This window comes from Amblyomma maculatum, chromosome 1 (assembly GCF_055883805.1).
Source record: "Amblyomma maculatum isolate TAMU_Amacu chromosome 1, ASM5588380v1, whole genome shotgun sequence".
NCBI lineage: Eukaryota > Metazoa > Arthropoda > Arachnida > Ixodida > Ixodidae > Amblyomma > Amblyomma maculatum.
The window spans coordinates 161697059-161718929 of NC_139344.1; the positions used below are offsets into that span (position 1 = coordinate 161697059).

Consider the following 21871-nt stretch of genomic DNA (forward strand, 5'->3'; position numbering starts at 1 on the left):
GATATTCGCCTGATTTATCGCCAGAGCTGAAGTTGAAACTCTCAAATTGTCTTGGAACTCTTTACTACTGCTATCATCAAAAAAATCTGCAGTGAAGGCAGAGGAATCACCTGAAAGGTGCCAAATTTGTACTGTGTCCTGGCGCGAGCTCGACGCTATTTTTGTTGAAATTTCAGACCACTCCGCTCCGAAAAATTATTTCTTTTATGTAGTCGTATGCAGAAAAAAAAATGAACTACATGGAAACCGAAACTAAGGTTATCATGATATCTACCTAAATATAGTTACATACTTCACACAGAAATTTGCGTTTGCAGCGTATTGAAAACCATCGGTCATATGAGACCAGCTTCCTATGAGGTGGTTCCAAAAGATTTAAAAAATTTTCTGATTAATAGGAATGATATTCTGTTCTGCTCTTTCTTCACATTTTGGAGAGATTAAGCTATTTCTCAGCACTCTGTCACTCTGTCCTGATTCTTTCTTATGTAGTCGTATGCAGAAAAAAAAATGAACTACATGGAAACCGAAACTAAGGTTATCATGATATCTACCTAAATATAGTTACATACTTCACACAGAAGTTTGCGTTTGCAGCGTATTGAAAACCATCGGTCATATGAGACCAGCTTCCTATGAGGTGGTTCCAAAAGATTTAAAAAATTTTCTGATTAATAGGAATGATGTTCTGTTCTGCTCTTTCTTCACATTTTGGAGAAATTAAGCTATTTCTCAGCACTCTGTCACTCTGTCCTGATTCTTTCTCTCTCTCTTTTTCATTAATTTTCAGATCAGATAAAATGCATTTAAAATAAGTTTGAACTATAACGTAGCCAGCTGCATCAGGATTTTTTAACTAGTAATGACTGCTTTTTGTTTGCTAATATTTTTGGTATTTATTATATTTCTGACTATCATTATGATGAATACTTCAGTGTAGGCTTGTGTTAACGGAACAGCCTATGTGATCATATTATTATTATCTTAAGGAGGTTATAGATTGAGTCTGATCTTGTCTTTTTTAATATGTTTATCTGTACTTTGTTCCGTTTTTCCTACTAATTTTCCCTAAACTTTTCTATATCCAATCTTGCACCAGGAATAGGATTAGGTTCTTGTTGGCATCTATGCGCAGTTGTGCACACACCTGCCATGCGCAACCTCTAAGTAAATATACTTAGGAGGTTTGGTGGCAGTTAAAATATGCCTGCAGTGCGAGAGAAAAGGACGAATTGGTGAAATGTTAATTTATTTTTATTCTTTATGTGCATTCTGCTGGCCTCTCAAATGGTCCCAGGGGGGTAAGTGCATTGTTTAGTATGACGTCTCCCTGGTGTACTCATAGGAGTCTTGGACATTCATATACTACAAAAAGGCATTTTACTGTGGATACTTTGGTAGTCACGCAGGCATTATGTGAACATGGCATTGACACTACTTGTAAAATTTTAAGATGTATATCTGCAGGAACTGTTTAGTGACAGTAGTCTTCTATTGGCAGATTGAGGCAACACTATTCAAAGGGGTTTAAAGCAGAAAGTGTCTTTCCATTATGAGTCGCACCGTATGTGATAAGAAATATTCAGAATGCTAAATTTGGAAGGATCAAGTGTAAAGGCTAATAGGAAACACTTTGGCAGCCTCTGTTTCTGGAGTCTTGTCTTCTAAATCAACTGAGAGAAACTGCAGTGAATGACTGATAACTTAGACACGCTAATTACAGTGGGAGGCCTAAAAGTTAGTGTGAATGAGAGCAACATATTTTTGAGTAGTTTGACAAAGAAACAGTTTGCATTTAGTAGCAGTCTAGAAATGAAGTGCAATTTATGCCAAGAGTACAACTCTGCCACGTAGTGGAGAACTTATGGCATCCCACCCCACTATGGTGGCTCCATGGTTAAGGTACTCAGCTGCTGAGCACAGGGGTACGGGTTCAGTCCTCACTGCGGTGGTCGCTTTTCAGTGAAGGTAAAAGGCAAAGCACCCATGTACTGTGCAGTGTCAGTGCATGTTAAAGAACGCAGGGGGATCGAAATCTTTGAAGCCTCCTACTATGGCATCCCTCATAGCCTGTCACTTTGGTATATATGTTAAACTCTATAAACTAATCAACCAACCTATGATGCCCCTTGAGCGCTAAATTGTGTAAGGTAGGAACGCTTGACCTGACCTTTTGATGCCTTTTAGTTTTTAGGGGTGCCAAAAGGGCTGCAATGTATGGCTGAGATACAAATCCGTGTTAACTGCTTACTTTTGGCAAAAACTGTAGATCTATGCCTACTAAGTATTCGCGGTAGATTTGGGTCATGGGAGAGAAATTAGACTCTGAGAGCAGCAGCAGAAAAGCACATGAGGATATTTATTTGTTTCTCATTATGGGGCCAAACCTTAGAGACCACCAAAAAGAACTAATGGGACAGGAAGGATAGGCATAATGTTGATAGGAAAAGAAAGCAGCAAAGATTAGAGAGCAAGCGCAAGTTGAAGGTGTCCTAGCTGAAATTAAAAATGAGAAAGTGCACATGAGCAGGGTATATAATGTGCAGAACTGGTAACCATGTGTCTTTTAAAGTGGCAAAAAGTGGCAAAGTGGATACCAAAAACGGGAAAGCAAGAAGCATAACTTGTAGGGGGGGTCAGCATCAGATGAAGTTGTTAACTTGGGAAATTTCCTGGGACAGCATGACTGTAGTTGGCACAAGACTCAATAACTGTGGATTGTTTTGAAATTCCTTTGTTGGGCAATGTACTCAGTTTTAATGCTGTTGCTCTTAATTATATATGTAGGCTCGTACATTGCTCGTCTACCTAATATATGACGTTGTGCATTTCAACTCTGTAGAATGTTTAATGAGCTGTGACTAAGTAATTATGAGTTGGTCATTTCAGTAATGTTGCAGTATACCTGTCAGAACTCGAGCTTGGAATAAATGTGCACATGTGAAGATATGCTGGTGTTGTACTGGCTCATCTCAGTGTTATGTGCGAAATAGTTGGGGCAGTTTTTGCCTCCAGAGAAATCCTCTTTGATTGTTGTTGACAGAGGGCAAGAGAAGTTTTTCTAGTTTTTCTAGTGTGTGACGTAACTCATAATTCTTATGGCTAATAAACCTGTGTTGGCCATAAACTCTTAAAATTAAAAGAGGGTCTTACATGTGCAGAATATGAGAAATTTAAATATTAATTAAAAAGACTAGCGCATTGGACAACGAAATAAAAAAACAGGATGAGTACTAATCTTTTTTATTCCTTGATTTCTAGTATACTTCTAATATATACAAGAATGTTATTGAATATTAATGCACTTCTGACAGTTGGTTTTAAACGTGCCTTGTTCTGCCTACTCTGTTCCTTGTGTCCCATTGCTCCGCACTTAAAACCAACTTCTAATATATTACATGTTCTTTCCTTCAGTCCAGGTTACTGCACAAATATTTACCCTGAGTCTTGGTTGAAAATGCTGTATTTGGTAGCTATGGGTGGCATTTTAGTGCACTGCTTCCCATTGCATGCGCTGTCGCATCTCAACGCTTAGTGTGATAGCTAAAAGGACCAAACACTGGATTTTAAGTGTTCAGTTTTGTTCTGCGTAGTAGAATGCTTGTTGTCTAATGTGCTCAATTCAGCAAAAGTTCTGCTAGAAACTGCCAAGAATTTGTTAGAACATGCATCCATTTTTTTGTATCCCTATGCCGGAAACTATGGTCAGCGAGCATGATGGAAATTGCACATCGGGTATCGTAATGTATCAATAAATCTCATCCTCCAGGCAGTAACTAGGAATTTCTAGTATCCATTCCAGTTTCTACACTCAGAGCTGTTATGGCACTGGGAGACATGCCTTAACAACAAAAAATTTAGTGGTCTGTCTTTACAGCACCAAGAAATTCAAAGCACCATCTAATTACAAAAGCTTAAAGTACATTGTCAATGCAAAGGAGCATTATCTTCAGTTGAAGGACGCACTGTAGAGTGCAAAATAATACAAAGTGTTCCTGCAAACACTTTTGGAAATTCTTTAAATAAGGAATTAAAAATAGAGAAAAAAAATTGCATACATTAACAAATTCTCAGCTTCTGCTGGAGGCTTACTGCAAAACTTTTGAAGTATGCAACTTATTAACTAAAACTTAATTTTTAATTAGTACAGCTCACTTAGTGTCAGTGAAGAATTCGAATCTGTGAACAAGACGATGCTGTATCAGTTTTTGCAACAAACCAAGTGTGGTGTTTTCGAAGGCAGAAGCAGACTCCAGCCGTCCCGAACGAACACAACCCGTTTATTCAGACATACACTCACATATATAACGAACAACAGAAATGCCCCCTGGGGAATAAAGAATTCAAACCGAAATTGGAACTGAATATAACACCAAGACTCATTTTCTAAAGCCCCACAGCACCAGGAGATCTGGCTCTTCGATGCAAAACTGAAATAGAATACATTGGATGTGTAGGAAGCTCGATGTAGACAGGACATCCACTGCTGATATGTTGCAGTGGCTATGGTGCCAAATTCAAACTGCCTGCTCTATTGTGCCCTGTCAGGCACTTTATTTTGTTCAACATTGTCAAAAATAACGACCACGCAATAGGCAGTGACTGGGCTTTTTCTTGAAGCAAACTGTGAAGCAAGTACTGTGCATTATGTGGCACAATACTTCTTGCAGTTCAAATTGGGCTCCGTAGTCTAATGCACTCAGTTTTGGGTTTGTGCAGAAAAGAACACCAGAATTCCTCGCATTACAAGGCTTCAGAAAATTAGTTTTTTAGCGTTTCAAAAACTGATATAGCATAGTCTTGTTCACGACTTCAAATTCCCTGTTGGCACTAACAACTGGACAACATAGAATTGAAATGGTAATTGGCCGTATAACTAGAAGAGTTTTGCCATAGCCTCCTATATTATACATGCCTGGTCAACCACTCCGTAGTGGCCGTTCAAAATTGTTATCTAAAAGCGTGGATTGTTGGCGCCACTTCGTGTGACACATCAAAAGAAAATTGGTCATCGTAGTGGCGTGCATTTCCACTATCAAGCACTCTCACCACAAGGCTCCTGCTGCATGCACCAAGCACTATTTTGTGTGGTAATTCAATCCGCAACCTGTTACGTCCCAGTGTTTGTACTTTTAAGAGGGCACAACATTACTGCACGAGTGCAAATAAATGCATGCAGGCATTCCGGATACATGTCAAAGAACAAGTTGACCATAGCAACGTGCAAAATTGAGTAAAATTGTAGAAATAAGGAGCGAAAATGTGGGCCGGGAAAACGAAAAAACAGAGAATATTTGAAGAGCTGTATGTACTATCTACTGACCTGCTGTGCGGAATGCACCACTGTATGAATTTAATTAATGGAGCCAATAGCTCTTTGTAAAAATGCTAAGATTCGCACGTGGGTTTAAGGTTTGTGTGGCACTATACGCACACGTTACTTCAATAGCCTAGTAGCTGCGCTGATCAAGATGTCATTTTATTTAAAAGCTAATGAGGTCCTTGAGCACTTTACACAGTTAAGGGTGATGCATATATACAGTGCAGTTGATGAACTTGAAGAATGCAAGGATACAAGGAAATAAAATCACCTGAGCCCCACATTATATGGAACTTTAGAGACGTCAGGTATATAAAACGTTAGAAATTGTGTGCGAGGCAAGCTGCAGAAGGTCGTCTTCACTAGTTCTGCAAGCATGTGCCCAAAGGTACTAATAGAGCTGCTGAAAGTGCAGAGACACTGGCGCACAGAAGGCTGTGGGCAATGGCTAGGATTGCCACGCTGATGCATGGTGACTGATTGCATCGAGAGCACACTCTTCTGCTCCCCTCGTGACTGGCCATGCCATAAGAAGCGCAGTCAGTAAATGAGTATGCTAGAGGAGGACTTCCCACTGCCCATGCACGACAGCAAGCATTGCAATCCGAGCACTATGTTTAGAAAAATCTTATCAACACAGCGAAGCACCTAATTTTTTAGCTCGTCGTGAAGCAGCACTTTTAACTTTGGGCCTCCCACCCACCCACTCGGGCTCTTTCAGGTACAGTGAAGAGGGTGATCCGACAGCCATGAGGTGCAGCCAATTTGTGTAATATTTACAAATTACAACCACCAGAGACAGCATTTTTGTTAGGTGAATTTTTTTTGTCACTTTTTTTGTAGGCGTTTCTACAGCGCGCCTCGCACAAGCACTTTCTTTGCAAACCAGACTCAGAGTGCCTCTAAATACACGGCGAGCTGGGCTCATCAGGAGCCAGAAATAGCAACCGGCTTGGGACGAGCATGACTCGTCCAAGTCCAGTAGGGGGTTAATACTCCCATTTAGCAGAGGCTTTTGGTGTGTCGAGAAAATCGCGTTTGGTCGAGAGGGTTGTGATGGCACAAGGAATTGAAAGGGATTAAAACATCAGATGATCTGTGATTAATAGGTGGCAGCATGGCTTAAACATCATTATAATGTGTAAGAATATAAAGTAAATTGCACCTAAAAGAAGATTGGGGTAATTAGATGGGAATCGAACCTGTGACTCTCAAATCATGAGTCAGAGTTCAAATTGGCTGAGGGTAGGCCTTTTGTGTCTTATGGTGAATAAAGAAAAACTGCCCATGTTTACGAAGTTTTTTGAAAAGAGGACCGTAGCATGCCGAAGGGACTAGATTTTGAATGACCCACGAATGTTCGTTTTGGAGGGGAAAGTGCACCATGTTCTGTTCTTACTATACTATATATTGCTCTCTTTTGCACCATATAGCTGTTTGCTTTGAAATCACAACTGTCAAAAGCCAAGTGGAATGGAGACTATCTTCATGACCTGCTAAGTTTTCCTCCTTTGCTTTGGGTATGTCTCCAGGTTTTTATATTTTAAAACAATGGGGAAACATTATTGAAAGAGCATAACTGTTTTGTTCATGTGGAACAAGCAACAGTTCAAGCAAAAATAACACTGAATTGCTTCCAGCTAATACTAACGAAACCTCATGGCACATGTTGGATCATTCATCTTTTGAATGAACGTAAATAGGAACCAAGAAAATGGTCTTTAACAAATACTTTTTTCTAAATCATTGCAGGCCAAAAACCATGGGTGGCACTGAAATGATTTTTAATGGCTACCATTTTTGACTTGATATTTGTGTTGAAAAACAAGTGCCGAGCATGTTAAATCGACTCAGAAGCTGGAAGTCAGCTTCTCTGCACAGCGAAAATCCCTTCATTATGGCATTCAAACCTGTTTTAGAAGCATAAATTGTTGTGCTGGATATGTCTATTGTGACGGTAATGGGTATACTGCAGACATTTGCCTTGTGTTGCTTTCACAAATAAGGGATTAAGAGTGCCTTTGCCAAGCCAATGCATCGCTGATATTAATTTATCCCCCCCCCGTCTGCCTCCTTTGTTTTGCAATTGCGAAGGAATGCTGCTCGCCAAGTTTGTGCACGACATAATGCTCAAAATAGAAATATTCAGTGCTGTGCCCCAACAGTAGCCCGTGCCACCAAGGTAAAAGGGTTTTTGCTATGCAGGAAAGCTGACTTGTGTAGTTTTGCAAAGGGTCTGTCATGTGCGCGTATTATCATTCACTAGAAGCATGTGTGCAATTTTTCTTTACTGTAACTGAATGGTTCTCAATGAGTTTATTTGTGCCTTATAGGGAACCTTGGTGAGTTTAGAAAAGTGTTGAAGAACATTGTGTGCCTAATCTTCCATTCCTACCTGCCTGGCATGCCTGTGAGTAGATGCATACAGACACATGGCACATCAAGAAATATGCAAAAATCAGTGAATATTGATGTCTGTACAGTGAAATGGTCTTCAAAGAACAATTAGTCCTGGTATAAAGTTCATGGGTTGAGCTGTGCGTGGATTAGATGTTGAGGGAACTGCAAAAAATACTCCAAGGAACCCTGGGTTTCCACAGAACCCAGTCTGAGAACCTGCTGTAAGCAATCCTTGTTTAGAACATGCTTTTGATGTAAGCACCTTTTTCTCGACATTATTCCTTTCGGACATACATTATGTTCTGTTGTCCAGGAAAATCTCATACATTTTTGTGTATAATTAGAACGACCTGTATCACAAAAACATCATGATTGCCTCGGAAACTTTAGGAATTGATGTGCACCGCACACTTGGACTCGTTCAAATTGGCAGCCTTATTCTTCTGTCAAACACGTTTATGCCCCAATTATTTTTTGTATCATCCGTAATTGCTTTCACTATGAAAACTCGGGGGCAGTATCCTTTGGTAAAATATTCCACTGCATCAGAGAAGAAAAAACTGACAGTACCAAGCAGCACCTCATAGGCACGCTGTAGAACTCTGTGGCACACATCTCCGTTTCTTAGCTTGGTAAATTGATTCTTTTTTTCTAACATGAAGGCAAGAATTTCAAAAGTAGACAACTTCGCTTTCTTTGTAAAAACAACTTTAACCACTTTGAGAAAAATTTGAGAAGTTGGTTGCACAAATGTACATGCCATGGTGCAATGGGTAGCAATAAGCTGGAGAAAAACATGATTACCTGTCATCAGTACCTGCAATCAAAAGCCCAGCTCAGTTGATGGCCTTGATGTGTTGCAGCCCCAGCCACCTTGATTAATGCAGGTAGGGAGAGGAACAAGCAGGTGCCTACAGTCATGTATACTTCGAGAGGTCGGAAGTCACCAGCTTAGAAATAAATTTCCTGCTGCCACCAGCTGTGCATGTTAGGTCGTCTGTTCGATTTCCATTTTGCAGGTAAACTAGGCAGTTATTTAGTGCTTTTTGTTTCTTTGTGAACAGGTCGTGCAGGACTTCGTGCAGACAACTGTAGACAACGAGACACCTACGCAGTGGCTTCACCGGCTAATGGAAGCGCACTCTAGAGAGAGTGAAGAATACAAAATTAGCCTTTTGGGTACGTGACGGTTGGCTCACCTTTTTTTTCTTTTTTATTACTGAACACAGTATGCCCTTTATTATCAACTTGTAGGGACCAGAAAACTCGTTTGTCTAATCAAAAGTTTATCTGAACAAAATAGCACTCAAATCAGATACATGAGCATATGCTAGATTTGTTTAGGTAGTCAAATCTCGATATAACGAATCCTGCGGGACCGCGAAAAATCATTTGTTATTTTGAAATATCGTTGTAATGAAAAATCTGCGATTATAAGCCAGTGGTCAAGGTACGTCATTTTCATACCTAGGTATGAAAATGACGTACCTTGGCAGTAGGCACGTGTGTAGACAAGCAAAACCTCAAGTGAAAAGTTTGCACTAACTCCAAAGCTGATTTATTTGAAGAAATCCATTATTTTCTTCTGCCGCGTGCAGCATACACGACCGCGCACTACATTACACCACTACAGCACATACACCTTCCGCTTTCCGGAATACCTCATCGTGTGCGTGATTGCCCCGAGCGATGAAAGTACGGACTTTGTCCATGTGAAAAAAAAAAAAAACATTGGAGTTTTTTATGACCCCATCTTCAATGCTCCCTGAGCTTTGAAAATCTTGTCTCGGTCTTTCATAATGATCGTGGCAGTCGATGGGGCAATGCTAGCTGTCTGTAGAGGCCGAATCGCTTTTTCCCTGCGTCGATTTCTTGCAGTGAAAGCAGTTGCGTTCATATCTTCTTGGCACTTCGCTGGCTAATATCATCGCAAATCTCGCACAAACTTCGCAATAAGATAATCAGCGGCAAAAAAAAAAAAAACCGTCCCGCACGTGCGAACGTACGAACGACTGAGTCGCGTACGGCACACAACACAGGAAGAAAAAAAACGCAGGCAGCTAGGCCTGCTGGCTACTGCGTAATAAACCATAGCTTCATGGTGGCGCTAGGAGCTGGTCCTAGATAGGGTGCCTCGATGCGCGCCCGCTCTCCGCTTAGGGTGAGGACAACCGCGTCGTCTGCTAGCGCGACCACCATTTTTTTGCATCCGCTGGTCGCGAGGTGCGCGTTTGCTGCGTGACGCGCCTAGATAGAGGAGGTCCCTCTACCAGTGATAGCTTGAATTGAACTTTGCCTTTGATGATCATTCCTTTTATAGTTTAGATGAAGAGTAAGAGTAAAAATTCGGCGATGTATTCGCTATTTCGAGACGATTAGCGAAAGTGTAGCGGTTATCTTTGTTTTGCGATATGTGATCACGGCGGCCAACTGTTCACCGTCGTTGTCATACCAGCACCGTCAACTATCATAGCGCTTATGTGTGGATATAGCGGAAAATGAAGTACATGAAATGAACAGCTGCATATTCAAGCGCGAACTCATGGCATGCTTACGTTCACTTACACTATTATGCAATGATGGTAAACTGTGTCATGCATACACTATGAAGTCAAAACAAAGACTCAAGCGCACGCAAGAACAATTATTTATTACCTTGATGCACAAATAGGCTGCGTTCTGTCTCTAGGTGGCTTACGCTTCTTTGGAGCAACTGGAAGCAGAAAGATGTACAAACCAATGATCAAATTGACCTCAAAGCAAAGGGAAAAACAGGAATCATGAAAATATGGAAAATCAAGGCAAATAATAGAGTGAAAAGAAGGCATGACCAGCGTCTCGGCAATAGTTTTTTTTTTTTTGTTTTCCCACAAAATAATTTAAGCGTAGAGGCCAAAAGGTGCACATAAATATTTGATTTGTTCCCCGCTCCCTTTATTAACTACAATGTAGCCTTGGTTAAGTTAATTTGTATTAATTAAAGAAGGCGACCGATTCTACTTTTCAAGTGGTAATGAATTAAGTGGGTGTTTGAGATGAAGGTTGTGTTAGCCGGTCGACAGTAGAAATGAATAAGGGGAATGCTTCTGATAAGAGCGTGAGAAGCAGAATTGATACATACACGCGTACACATAACCTGTTGAAGGCAAAATAAGTGACCCATGTCGGGCCTCAGGCTCAAATGCCACTGAAATGTTTCCGGGCGACCCCCAAATATTTGGTAACGAATGTATGCAATTAGGCAGTGAATCAAATTGGAAATACCTTCCCCTGAATGGGAAATACGTTGGTACAGCATTTTGCTTCAGTTTCTTTCATCAGTCTGCCTTATTTTGTTCAGATCAAAAATCACCAAAGTGAGCCTGTACGAAAAACATTTGTTGCTATTATAAATGCATTATTCCCTGAAAAATAAGATTAAATTATGATAAATCAAGAAAATCCCGCAAACGCACACTGACATGCATATGGGTTGAACTCCGCACACACGCACGAAATAAAAATGTACTTCATATTAATTTATTTTTTTCATTTCTATGCGCTACTTCCGTGACATAGGATAGGTGATGATAAATGTCTTGAATAGCATAGTTTTCGCAAAGAACAAAAGTATAAAATATCTCAACGTGACGCAACATAGAGAAATAAAGCCTAATGCATCGCATGCTATTCTGCGCTCCGAGGGTCACATAATTTTCCCGCTGCCAGATGCGTCTTTCAGAATTAAGCGGGCTGCGAGGCTTTTTGTGAAGTAGGCGTGATAACTCCTGTTTAAGCTTCGTGGCTGAGAAAGATCGTAATATTTTTACCAGCCTCAAACTTAATTTATAATGCTAAGTGTATTAATGAAGGTGTAAATGCGTTGGAGGATTCATATCGTTCTCGAGCTCTAAGAGATTACGCCCGTTTACAGCGATCAAATATCAGAAGGCTGCAAAAGCATGACATTGCGCCTCCGACAGGTACACAAAGTGGTATGTCTGGTAATCAGAAACAGTCGCATAGACAAGCTTACATGAGCCCGAAAATGAATTTAGCACTGCAGAGAAGTCGGGTACTTACGCTGCATATGCAAGAGTAGTTCGTCGGCTGCCAGTTGTCCCGCTACACTTTCACAGTCCATAGAAGAGGTTGTTCTTGGGCTCAAAAAAGAAAAGATTGTCCGATCATTGTTAGCACTGTTAGTGCACTGGGGAAAGCAGCACCCAGCAATTCTGCAGAGCAGGGACTCCGGAACCGGGGGGGAGGGGGGGGTCGGTCACCCCCCCCCCCCCCCCAACTTTTATTCCGAGGGGGTAGTGCCCCCCCCCCCCCACCTTCCCACTGCTCACACTAAAATAACTTTTATGAGCGCTCAAATTCTAGGACGTTAAAATGTATGCTGTGTTGTAAATGAGCTAGCATGGACTGCCATCATTTTGAAAACGTTTTCTTTGCGTGAAATAAATTAATACTCTAAAAAAAAAACAAATATTGAATGACTGACAACAGTTGATAGTACATTATAGTAACGAGTATTTTGAAAATAATAAGTGCGATAGTGTTTTAGAAGGCTGTATTTGCGAACAATTCATGGCTTCATTCTTCTTTATGGGTAAAACATGCTTTCACATTGCGTAAAACTAAATTTACGCAGTGTAAATTTGGGGCTAAATTAAAAAAAAATTAGGATAAAATGATAAAATAACAATAAAACAAAATTAAAACAAAACATAAAACCAAACTTACCTGAAAAATATTAATTATGACCTGACAAAATTCCCCCCCCCCCCCCCCACCCCCCACTAAAAAAAAAAGTTCCGGGTGTCTAGTGTCTAGCGTGTCTAGCGTGGGCGTACGCGGGACGTCGGGAGCGGAATGCAAGAAAATGGCGGTGGCGCCTCCCGATAACCGGTTTTGGCGGCAACGACCGCTTCTAAGAGTGGCGCCACCCTCAGCGGAGAGCGGGCGCGCATCGAGGCACCCTAGTCCTAGATGTCCTGATGATAGCTATAGCCCATGGACCATACACACAGAAACGGCGGTTTCTGTTTCGTTTCACGCGAGAGTTGCAAGCTGCGGTGCTGTTAATTTTAGCCAAATTCGTAATACTGATGTTCCAAAATTATAGAACAAGAAATAAAATACGTTCGTTATTCTGAAATATACGCTATTTTGAAATTCGTAATTCTGAAATAGTTTTACATTGAAAACATGGCAAATCTGCTGGGGATTCTTAAAAAATTTGTTAATTTAAAAAGTTCGTTAATGTGGTGTTCGTAGTAACGAGATTTCACTGTATTACATGAAAATATTACATAATGATCTTGCAGTGAGATGACAATCGCTAATACAGCTGTGAAGGAAGAGAGATGATGTTTGAATTTTCCAGATTAACTCTTTCACCACACCTAAACTTGTGCATTAGCTTGATGGGAAGAGCATGCTTACAAATATAAACTGGTACTTATCATCACATTAGGTGCCCAGTTTGGTTGCAGGTCAAATTCTGTGAAGGTATTGGCAAAAATAGGCATTTTTGTTACAAAATAATTCGCCATTTTCGAACATGACACTAGTTAATAACCTAATGTCATTAGTACTTTGCACGCTAGCCTTTTCTATCAGTCACATAAGGCATAATGTTCAAGAAGTTGTCAATGAATGTCTGGTCCATGCTTTGGACAATGCCCAGAGCCTGTTCAAAGATTTTCTATTCAAATAATCTCAGCACACCTAGTCTTGACAACTGTGTAAGGCCCACCCTTCTCTTCTATGAATTTTTCACAGGGGTAAAAGAGGGCTCCATTTTGGCCTTTCGAATAAATCATATTCTAAAGCCCAGATTGTGGTGTGCTTACGGAAGCATACCTTTTCCAATAATCCTCGTAAACCTCGCTACTCATGACACCATGAATCCGCGAGGATGTTTTTTGCAGGCTAATATGGTGCATTACTAGTTGTTGTTTTTTTAGCGCCGAAAGACAGCAGAGGAAAGGATAAAGTTTGCAGAACAAATCGTTTTGTCCTGTAAAAGAATAGTGACAGAATATAAGCATCGTATCATTAGATCTCAAGGGGTCATTTTTCATGGGTTTAATCCCTGAATGAGAGCAAAGCTGTGCAGTGTCAGTGCAAAATGCTAGGGTTGGGATTTGTAACGATGCAAAGTACCACATAAACCAAATGAAAAACTCTCAAGCCAACATTCATCAGTTTAAAATCTCTCGGAACTAAGAAAAATTAAATATATTATATTGTTACGACGGGAAGTGCGTGACAATATGATTCTTCAGTTTCTTGTATTTGCATTGTTGCCCCCCCCCCCTTCCTTTTCCCCATTATCTAACTATGGTGCAAAGGTAAATTATAAAAGGAGCATGGTGACACAGACCTGCTGTATTGTACCATATCTGTCCACTGTAAGTAGTCGTTAAAGCATGAGAAATGTTTAGGAGAGTCACTGTAATGTATTATGCTATTCGTATTTAAAAGAAATGGTGTTTTCTGTTGCTTACAAGACTTGTTTCAAAGAATTTACACACACCTTTGAGGCCCCAGGTCACAGGAAGCAGTTGCTGAACAGCTTTGATTATCTTCAATCATAGGACAGAAAAAAATAATATAAATGGGGGACACGTAAGCTCCTCCTTTAAGGGTGTTTTGTAGATTTTTCGCTCACAATGGTAACACCGGCGCTGATGTCGGATTTTTTGTGTACAGGGCGTTCAACCCTGTCGCATTAATATCTCTGTCTGTACATTTTTTTTTAGTGCACGATGGCATAGTTGTTGTTTTTCAAATTTCATAGAGGTGGCATAAAATGGCAGTACGCTGCTGTGGTGAGAAAAATGCTTCCCATGATCCTAATAATGGAAAGTACACTTCCCACCGCCCATAGAAGAGTTAATTGGCACAATAATTGAGCATATTCACCTGTGTGGAGGAATTAATGACGTCATTGCAGAAAAATGTTGAATGGAATTGGCAGTGACTTGCAGAAACCGGCCCTTATGAATTCTTTACCTTTGTATTGTACTAGATGTGTTCAAGTCGCTGGAGTGCCATACACTGTTTATTCCTGCTGTCAGGCGCACCCTCTTGACTGACTTGTCCCAGGTTAGTGTGGTATTTTCATTCCTTGTTGTGTTCTATTGTTACTTGTGTATGAAAAAACTTTAAAGAGGCATATGGTATGGCATCGTTCACTTTGGTGCTGTAACATGCATCAGGTCTTCTCGGCTTCATTTTTTAGATTAAAAAAAAGGGGGTCGCTCTGATATGAATTTCATTTTTGCAATAACATTATATATGTGGCCTGTTGAACATTGAGTACGGGATAATATCTGAATGGCCACAACCAGCTAAATGACATAGTGCTTTAATCTGCAGAAGCTTGGGTCCTTCCTTATACAGTCAAATCTCAGTATAACGAATCCCGCGGGACCGCGAAAAATCATTCGTTATTTTGAAATATCATTGTAATGAAAAATCTGCGATTATAAGCCAGTGGTCAAACCTAGGTATGAAAATGACGTACCTTGGCAGTAGGCACGTGTGTAGACAAGCAAAACCTCAAGTGAAAAGGTTGCACTAACTCCAAAGCTCATTTATTTGAAGAAATCCATTATTTTCTTCTGCCGCGTGCAGCAAACACGACCGCGCACTACATTACACCACTACAGCACATACACCTTCCGCTTTCCGGAACACCTCATCGCGTGCGTGATTGCACCGAGCGATGAAAGTAAGGACTTTGTCCATGTGCAAAAAAAAAAAAAAAAACATCGGAGTTTTTTATGACCCCATCTTCAATGCTCCCTGAGCTTTGAAAATCTTGTCTCGGTCTTTCATAATGATCGTGGCAGTCGATGGGGCAATGCTAGCTGTCTGTAGAGGCCGAATCGCTTTTTCCCTGCGTCGATTTCTTGCAGTGAAAGCAGCTGCGTTCATATCTTCTTGGCACTTCGCTGGCTAATATCATCGTCAATCTCGCACTAACTTCGCAATAAGATAATCAGCGGCAAAAAAAAAAAAAAAAAAAAATACCGTCCCGCACGCGTGAACGCACGAACCGAGTCGCGTACGGCACACAACACAGGAAGAAAAAAAACGCAGGCAGCTAGGCCTGCTGGCTACTGCGTAATAAACCATAGCTCCATGGTGGCGCTAGGAGCTGGTCCTAGATGTCCTGATGATGATAGCTAAGCCCCCGAACCATACACACAGAAATGGCGGTTTCTGTTTAGTTTCACGCGAGAGTTGCAAGCTGCGGTGCTGTTAATTTTAGCCAAATTCGTAATACTGATGTTCCAAAATTATAGAGCAAGAAATAAAATACGTTCGTTATTCTGAAATATACGCTATTTTGAAATTCGTAATTCTGAAATAGTTTTACATTGAAAACATGGCAAATCTGCCGGGGATTCTTAAAAAATTCGTTAATTTGAAAAGTTCGTTAATGTGGTGTTCGTAGTAACGAGATTTCACTGTATTGCAACATTGCAGCCATGGTCTACGATAGGCAAATTTTTGATATGCTGTCTGTTGTCGCCATTAACTTTCATGTGTCTGGTCTCGCTGGTGCCACTTATCTGCCTAGTGAATGCAGTGAGCTGTGCGACATACCTTAGCATCTGTGCTGTATGGGGGCATACACCTGTCGGCTTGTGCTACTGTACTGTTGTGCACAAGAGCTACTGATGGCTAATCTGCTGCCTGCATAAAATAACTAAACTTAGCAAACGTGTTTCCCGCATCCATAATACTATTTAAGATAGCCTTCAGTTAGCGTTACTCTTTAGTAATGAAAATTTTGAGTTCAATTATAGCTAGCTGGTCACCACTATATTAAAGCATCTACTCTTAAAATAATTTTTTTAAGTTGTGTCAATGAAGATTGCAGTACCTCTGATCTAATGTTTCCTTAAAATGCTTAAAAGGACAGAACACTGCACCTTAAGCGTAAAATTTTTTTTAGGCTGCAGTTTCAAAGCTTCCTGTCTCAAGCGGTCAATTCCATAGTGGTTTTATCAGAAATGCTGTAAAACAAATTTGCCGAGAATTTTTCGATTGGAGCACGCGCCTGTTTTTATATGGCCCGATGCTGGAAACCATGAGTAGTGACCGTGGCATCAACAAAAGTGATGTACTAAAAACTAATGTAAATCTCTCCTGCCAGACAAGTACCATATTTTCTGGTCTATAAGTCGCACTTTTGTATATTCCTCCAAACGGCAATTTTTGCCACAAAAAACGCATATCAGTTGCACCAGTGTATAAGACACACCGGATCACTCAGTAGAAAACTCGTGGATCACTTTGTGAGCAAGTGCGACGAAAATACATGCATGCGGCGGCCGCCGCATATACCTGTATACCCTAATACGCAGTGCTCACACAAGTGCATGTAGTGTTCTGAGCAGTACTTTTTCAAAAATGTTTTATTTTGATACATACAGATGGTATATGCACTTACAGACGGCGTTTAGGCAAAATCATCAGAGAAAAATGAGAGAGAGAAAAAAGAGGAGGGGCCGGAGCAGCGAGAGGAAATATGCAACATCTTCATGGTCGACTTCATTGTCCAGAGCACACTGCTGGCTTTGCACCAGTCCCGGATAATTTCTAATTTTTCGCTAACCGCAAACTGCCTTCCTGCAGCCCGGTACTCGTGCTCCTCGGCAATTTCAACTGCACGCAGCTTAAATTTTACGTTGTAACTTGTTTGCCTCGTGGAGACGCCATGGTTAGTGAGAAATAAGACACGATGCAACGGACGTAAGCAGGCATGTTAGTGGTGATGAAAAACCTTTATTGGTATGAAGTCCAAAAGGAAAGAAAATGCATAGCAGCATTGCGGGTGACCTTTAGGCTGCCGGTTATGACTTCCGGGCCGTGAAGCCACTACAGCGATCAGTGCAATGAAGATGCCGTGGCAGACGAAAATGATGCGAATGGGAGCGCCTCGAAAATGACAACTTGTTACTGGCAAGCTGCCATTTTTAAAGAACAACACATTTTCCTCCCTCAGAATTAAACTCTCTATAAAAACGAATCAGCTGCATTTCGTTTTTGTGAGACAATTTGATGTTACTTTTGAGTTCTTTCGAAATGCAGTTACTGTGCATGGGAGAAGATAGCACGTGGCTGTGGCCTGTCATTTTCTGGCTTGGGTGCATGCCTGTGCCACCCACCCGATAATTAGGCATGTAAAAATTGTAAGTTTTTGGTTTAATGTCCTGACGCTGTGAGCGACGTCGTAATAATTTCGACGACCAGCGTCTTTCACCATGCGCTTACATCACGCAGCACACAGACACACCTTTTCGTGCGCGGACCAGGTGTGGCCGCCGCAGCTCGTATTTCTTCCATACATAAGTCACTATTGTGCAAGAAAACGTGCAAACATTACAAATATAATGTCAGGCCTCATCATTACATTACAACGTTAAAAACAGTGAAGAGAAAGAGAAAAAAATAGTAGTAAAAGAGAAAAAATGTAGAAACAGTAAAATGATAAAACCACCAAAACCCGCAGGGGTGGCGCAGTGGTTACGGCGCTCGACTGCTGTTTTCAAGGATGCGGGATCGAATCCCGGCCTCGGCGGCCGCTTTTGGATTGAGGCGAAAAGCAAGGAACTCGTGTGCTGTGCGATGTCTGTACATTAAAGAACCCCAGGTGGTCGAAATTTCCAGAGTCCTCCACTACGATGTCTCTCATAGCCTAAGTCGCTTTGGGACGTTAAACCCCACAAACCAAACCAAATCAAACAACCACCAAAAGAGAGAAAAGTAGAAAGAATAAAAAGGAAAAAGAGCAAAAGGAGAAAAAAAAGAAAAAGGTGAGGGAACAAAGAACCAAATGAGTGAAAAAGCGGCACATGATTGCATAGGGTCACAGGAAAGGCTTTAGCCTTATCACACTTAAGAGATATCTAAGTGCCTGCGACAATCTTTTTTTTTCTCTCAGTTCTTGTTTTTTACATTTCTGCTATGACAACACTATTAGTAGCTGAATTCTGGAAATTCATAGACTCCTTTAAAGTCTTGGCATGGCAGGGTTAAAAAGTGCAGCAAAGTACAAATGGATTTTACTTCATTAGGTTTAAGGTATGCATAGAAGTTGAGTACATTGTTGTACCTTGATTAATGTTTGCAGAACCTCGCTAAAAGCAGTCTTGTTTTATGACCCCCAGCACCAATTCTTTTAGTTTTAAGGATATAAGTAATGACTCAGTGCATACATTTTAGCGATGTTTGTTCTGCAAAGCATCTGCAGGTTGTCCCTGCTAAAATGAACCAAGGTTGAAAAATAAGAAACGAGTGTTTGTTCAAATTAAAGAATCAAGGGAGTGTTGTTAAGATTTCTCGAAAGTATGTACCAGCTGTTTTTTTGTTTTTTTTTTTTCATTCTGCCTACATGAATAATTAGTCGACATTAACTACCTTGTTAACACTCAAGTGTGAATACAGAAGTTGTTGAGCGGTTGAGCGCCGCAAAACTGCTCTTATCTAGGAGGTTCTAGTGTAGTAGCTGAAAATGAAAGGCCTCGAAGTTTACAAAGTACCTTATGACAGTGCACTTCGTGTGCCTGAATGCACAGTAGCTCTGCGCTGCCCACAGAAAAGCTCTGCGTTGCTGCTGGTTCCAAAATAAACATCAGCGGCGACTGAGAGCACGCTCTTTTGGTGCGAATTGCTCTGGCAGTGCCTTATGAAGTTGCGAATGAGAGCACTGTAATCGCTGCATATTCTGGTGCACAGAGCATGCTGTCATTTGGTATTTTCTAAACTTTGCAGGCTTGCATTTTTACCAAATAAACAAAAAGGGTATGCTACGGCTAGCTCGTGGAAACCACCTGAGTCGATCATTTTTGTGGCACTCCACAGCTTTCATATTCATACCCGAGGATTTAAAGCCATGTTTGAAAAGTTCATTACTATTGTCAACCTATCATTCAGTTTAGGGAGAGCGAAAAAGTGTTAGCCAATATTTTACGTAAATTCTAGCAACATTCACCTCATTTTAAGTCTGATGGTAGCTTAGGTTATTAAATTTCAATCCATTTCAGCTGGGTCACCCTATATATCTCCTTCAGTGTAGCATAGTACAGTGCAGTCCACTTATAACGATACTGAGAAAACTGGAAAATCCAGTCGTTGTAACTGATTATTGTTATAAGTCAAACCCGGATATATCGATCTCGTAGGGGATGGCGAAATAGTTTGATATATTGATAATTCGATGTACAGAAATCGGCTTGAGACGCCGCTTGCGATCGAGGAAAGTGATATCGTATTTTTCGCGTAATCAACACATTCACATAATGAACCCACCCTCCACTTTTTGTCTCCGGGAATCTGAAAATAAAAAAAAAAAAAAGTTAAGGCCAGTTCACATGCAAGCGATTGAGTGAACTCAGCAACGAGCAGCAGTGACAGAGCGAAAAATTTCCAACGTGTTGGAACTGCGTCTCTCGGCTCAAAGCAGGTTTTATGTCGCTGCGGCAAAAATCAGGAGCGTTTTTGCTTGCTCATTTATTGGCAGCGCGCCAAGATGCTGCGCAGCGATAACGTCACGCATGTTTATCTTTTTACTACTTTTGATCGCTCATGCGGTGGCGGCGAGTGAACCTAGCAGTGTCCGTGATGGCTTGATTGCACAAGCCTGGTTCGATTTATCACGCCATGCTTGGGGCGGGTGTAGCCCACTGCCACAAAATCATTGAAAAGCGTGATAGCTGCAAATGTCGTTTGAGGCAAACAATGCTAAAAGCCGGTGTCATGATCGCAGGTGACCGCGTGCTTCCGTTTATTCATAGATGCAAGAATGGACAACTATCGCAAAAAAAATATATATATCTGCCGCTTCTTAATGTCCAGAGTCGCTATTGCTTACTACATCACACATTCAGCATGACAAAGATCGACTGTCGTTAAAAAGAACAAAAAAAATCTGCCGCTTCTAAGCATCCGCAGTTGCCATAGCTTACGCATAGCCGCATGTTCAGCATGACAACAAGGGTGGACGGCTCTCACAAAAACAAAAAACATCTGCCGCTTCTTAGCGTCCGCAGCCACCCTAGCTTAGGCGCATTCAGCACGACACAAGACGCGCACCGCCCGTCAGCTGCCACGGGTCGAGCTGGCTTGTCCGCACATGCGTAGTGCGTGCTGCTGTGAACGAAGACCAGGAAAGAGAGAGGAAAGAGAGATAAAGCTCGGCAGAAGAGTGGGCACACCCCTTGCGCTTCGCTCCCTCTTGTCCCTTCACGCACATGGCTTGCAGATGTCACGTGCTGCCATGGCGTGCGGCAAACGACCACCGCAGTTGCGCGTGCCTTTGGGGAAAGGGCACAGTGCTGCTCTGTTCCCTCTCTCCTTCTGCGCGTAGCTTGAAAACGTCGTGCGGCAAACGGCTGAGGGTGATGCAATCGTCTTTGGGGAAGGCGCGCCTTCCAGTGCGTAGTGCAGAGTTCGATATATCGAACGACTGGTGAAATTGACTTCGATATATGACGCAGTTTTCCTATACTTTTAATTGTGATTTTCAAGGAGATATTTCGTGAGTTCAATATAACCAAAATTCGAATTATCCGGGTTTGGCTTATCTGGACCAGCAAAAAAAAAAGGTAAAACGAAATACAAAAGCCTACATCCACGTATTTTGGCCTACTTGCCAGCGATGAGTAAATCGGGTAGAACAATGCTAATCACCGTAAAGAGCACTATACACTTTATTACAGGATTCATCAATAGCCATAAAATAACATGCGCATACTTAAAAAAATTGGAATTCACGGTCGCTTGAGTAGCAGCTGAAGCTTGACAATCGCTGTTAGCATAGCTTCCAGTAAGCGCGTACGCTGGCAGCAGGGCCGTGCGTGAAACCGATTAGCGTCTGGATGAGCTGCAGGACATCCCCAGCCTTGATGATCGTTAAATCCGTACAGTGCGAATGCCCGTATTTTTTCACGAGGCTTCCAATCTTGAAACCCTGCCAGAAATCTCGATGAATCTGCTGTTTCATATCGAGAGCTATCGATTCACTCTGTAAATGTGGTCAGCGCATCTGCCACAGGCGCACAACCGGCGCAACAAGCAGCGACTGTGATGATGATAGTCGTCATTTCCTAGCCGCACGCAATCGCGCTCGCAGATTTCTCCACT

General features: G+C 41.4%; 1 protein-coding gene across 5 annotated transcripts in view; it reads left to right on the plus strand.

Annotated features, from left to right (window-relative positions):
* The window catches only part of LOC146204761 (uncharacterized), a 92003-nt gene that overhangs the window by 9102 nt on the left and 61030 nt on the right, over positions 1-21871 (plus strand). For all 5 annotated transcript variants that reach the window (XM_084589467.1, XM_084589466.1, XM_084589465.1 and 2 more), the window contains 3 exons: positions 6754-6840; positions 8785-8899; positions 14742-14818. In XM_084589467.1, the coding sequence (XP_084445593.1) occupies positions 6754-6840; positions 8785-8899; positions 14742-14818 (279 nt within the window). The remainder of the gene's footprint in view (positions 1-6753; positions 6841-8784; positions 8900-14741; positions 14819-21871) is intronic.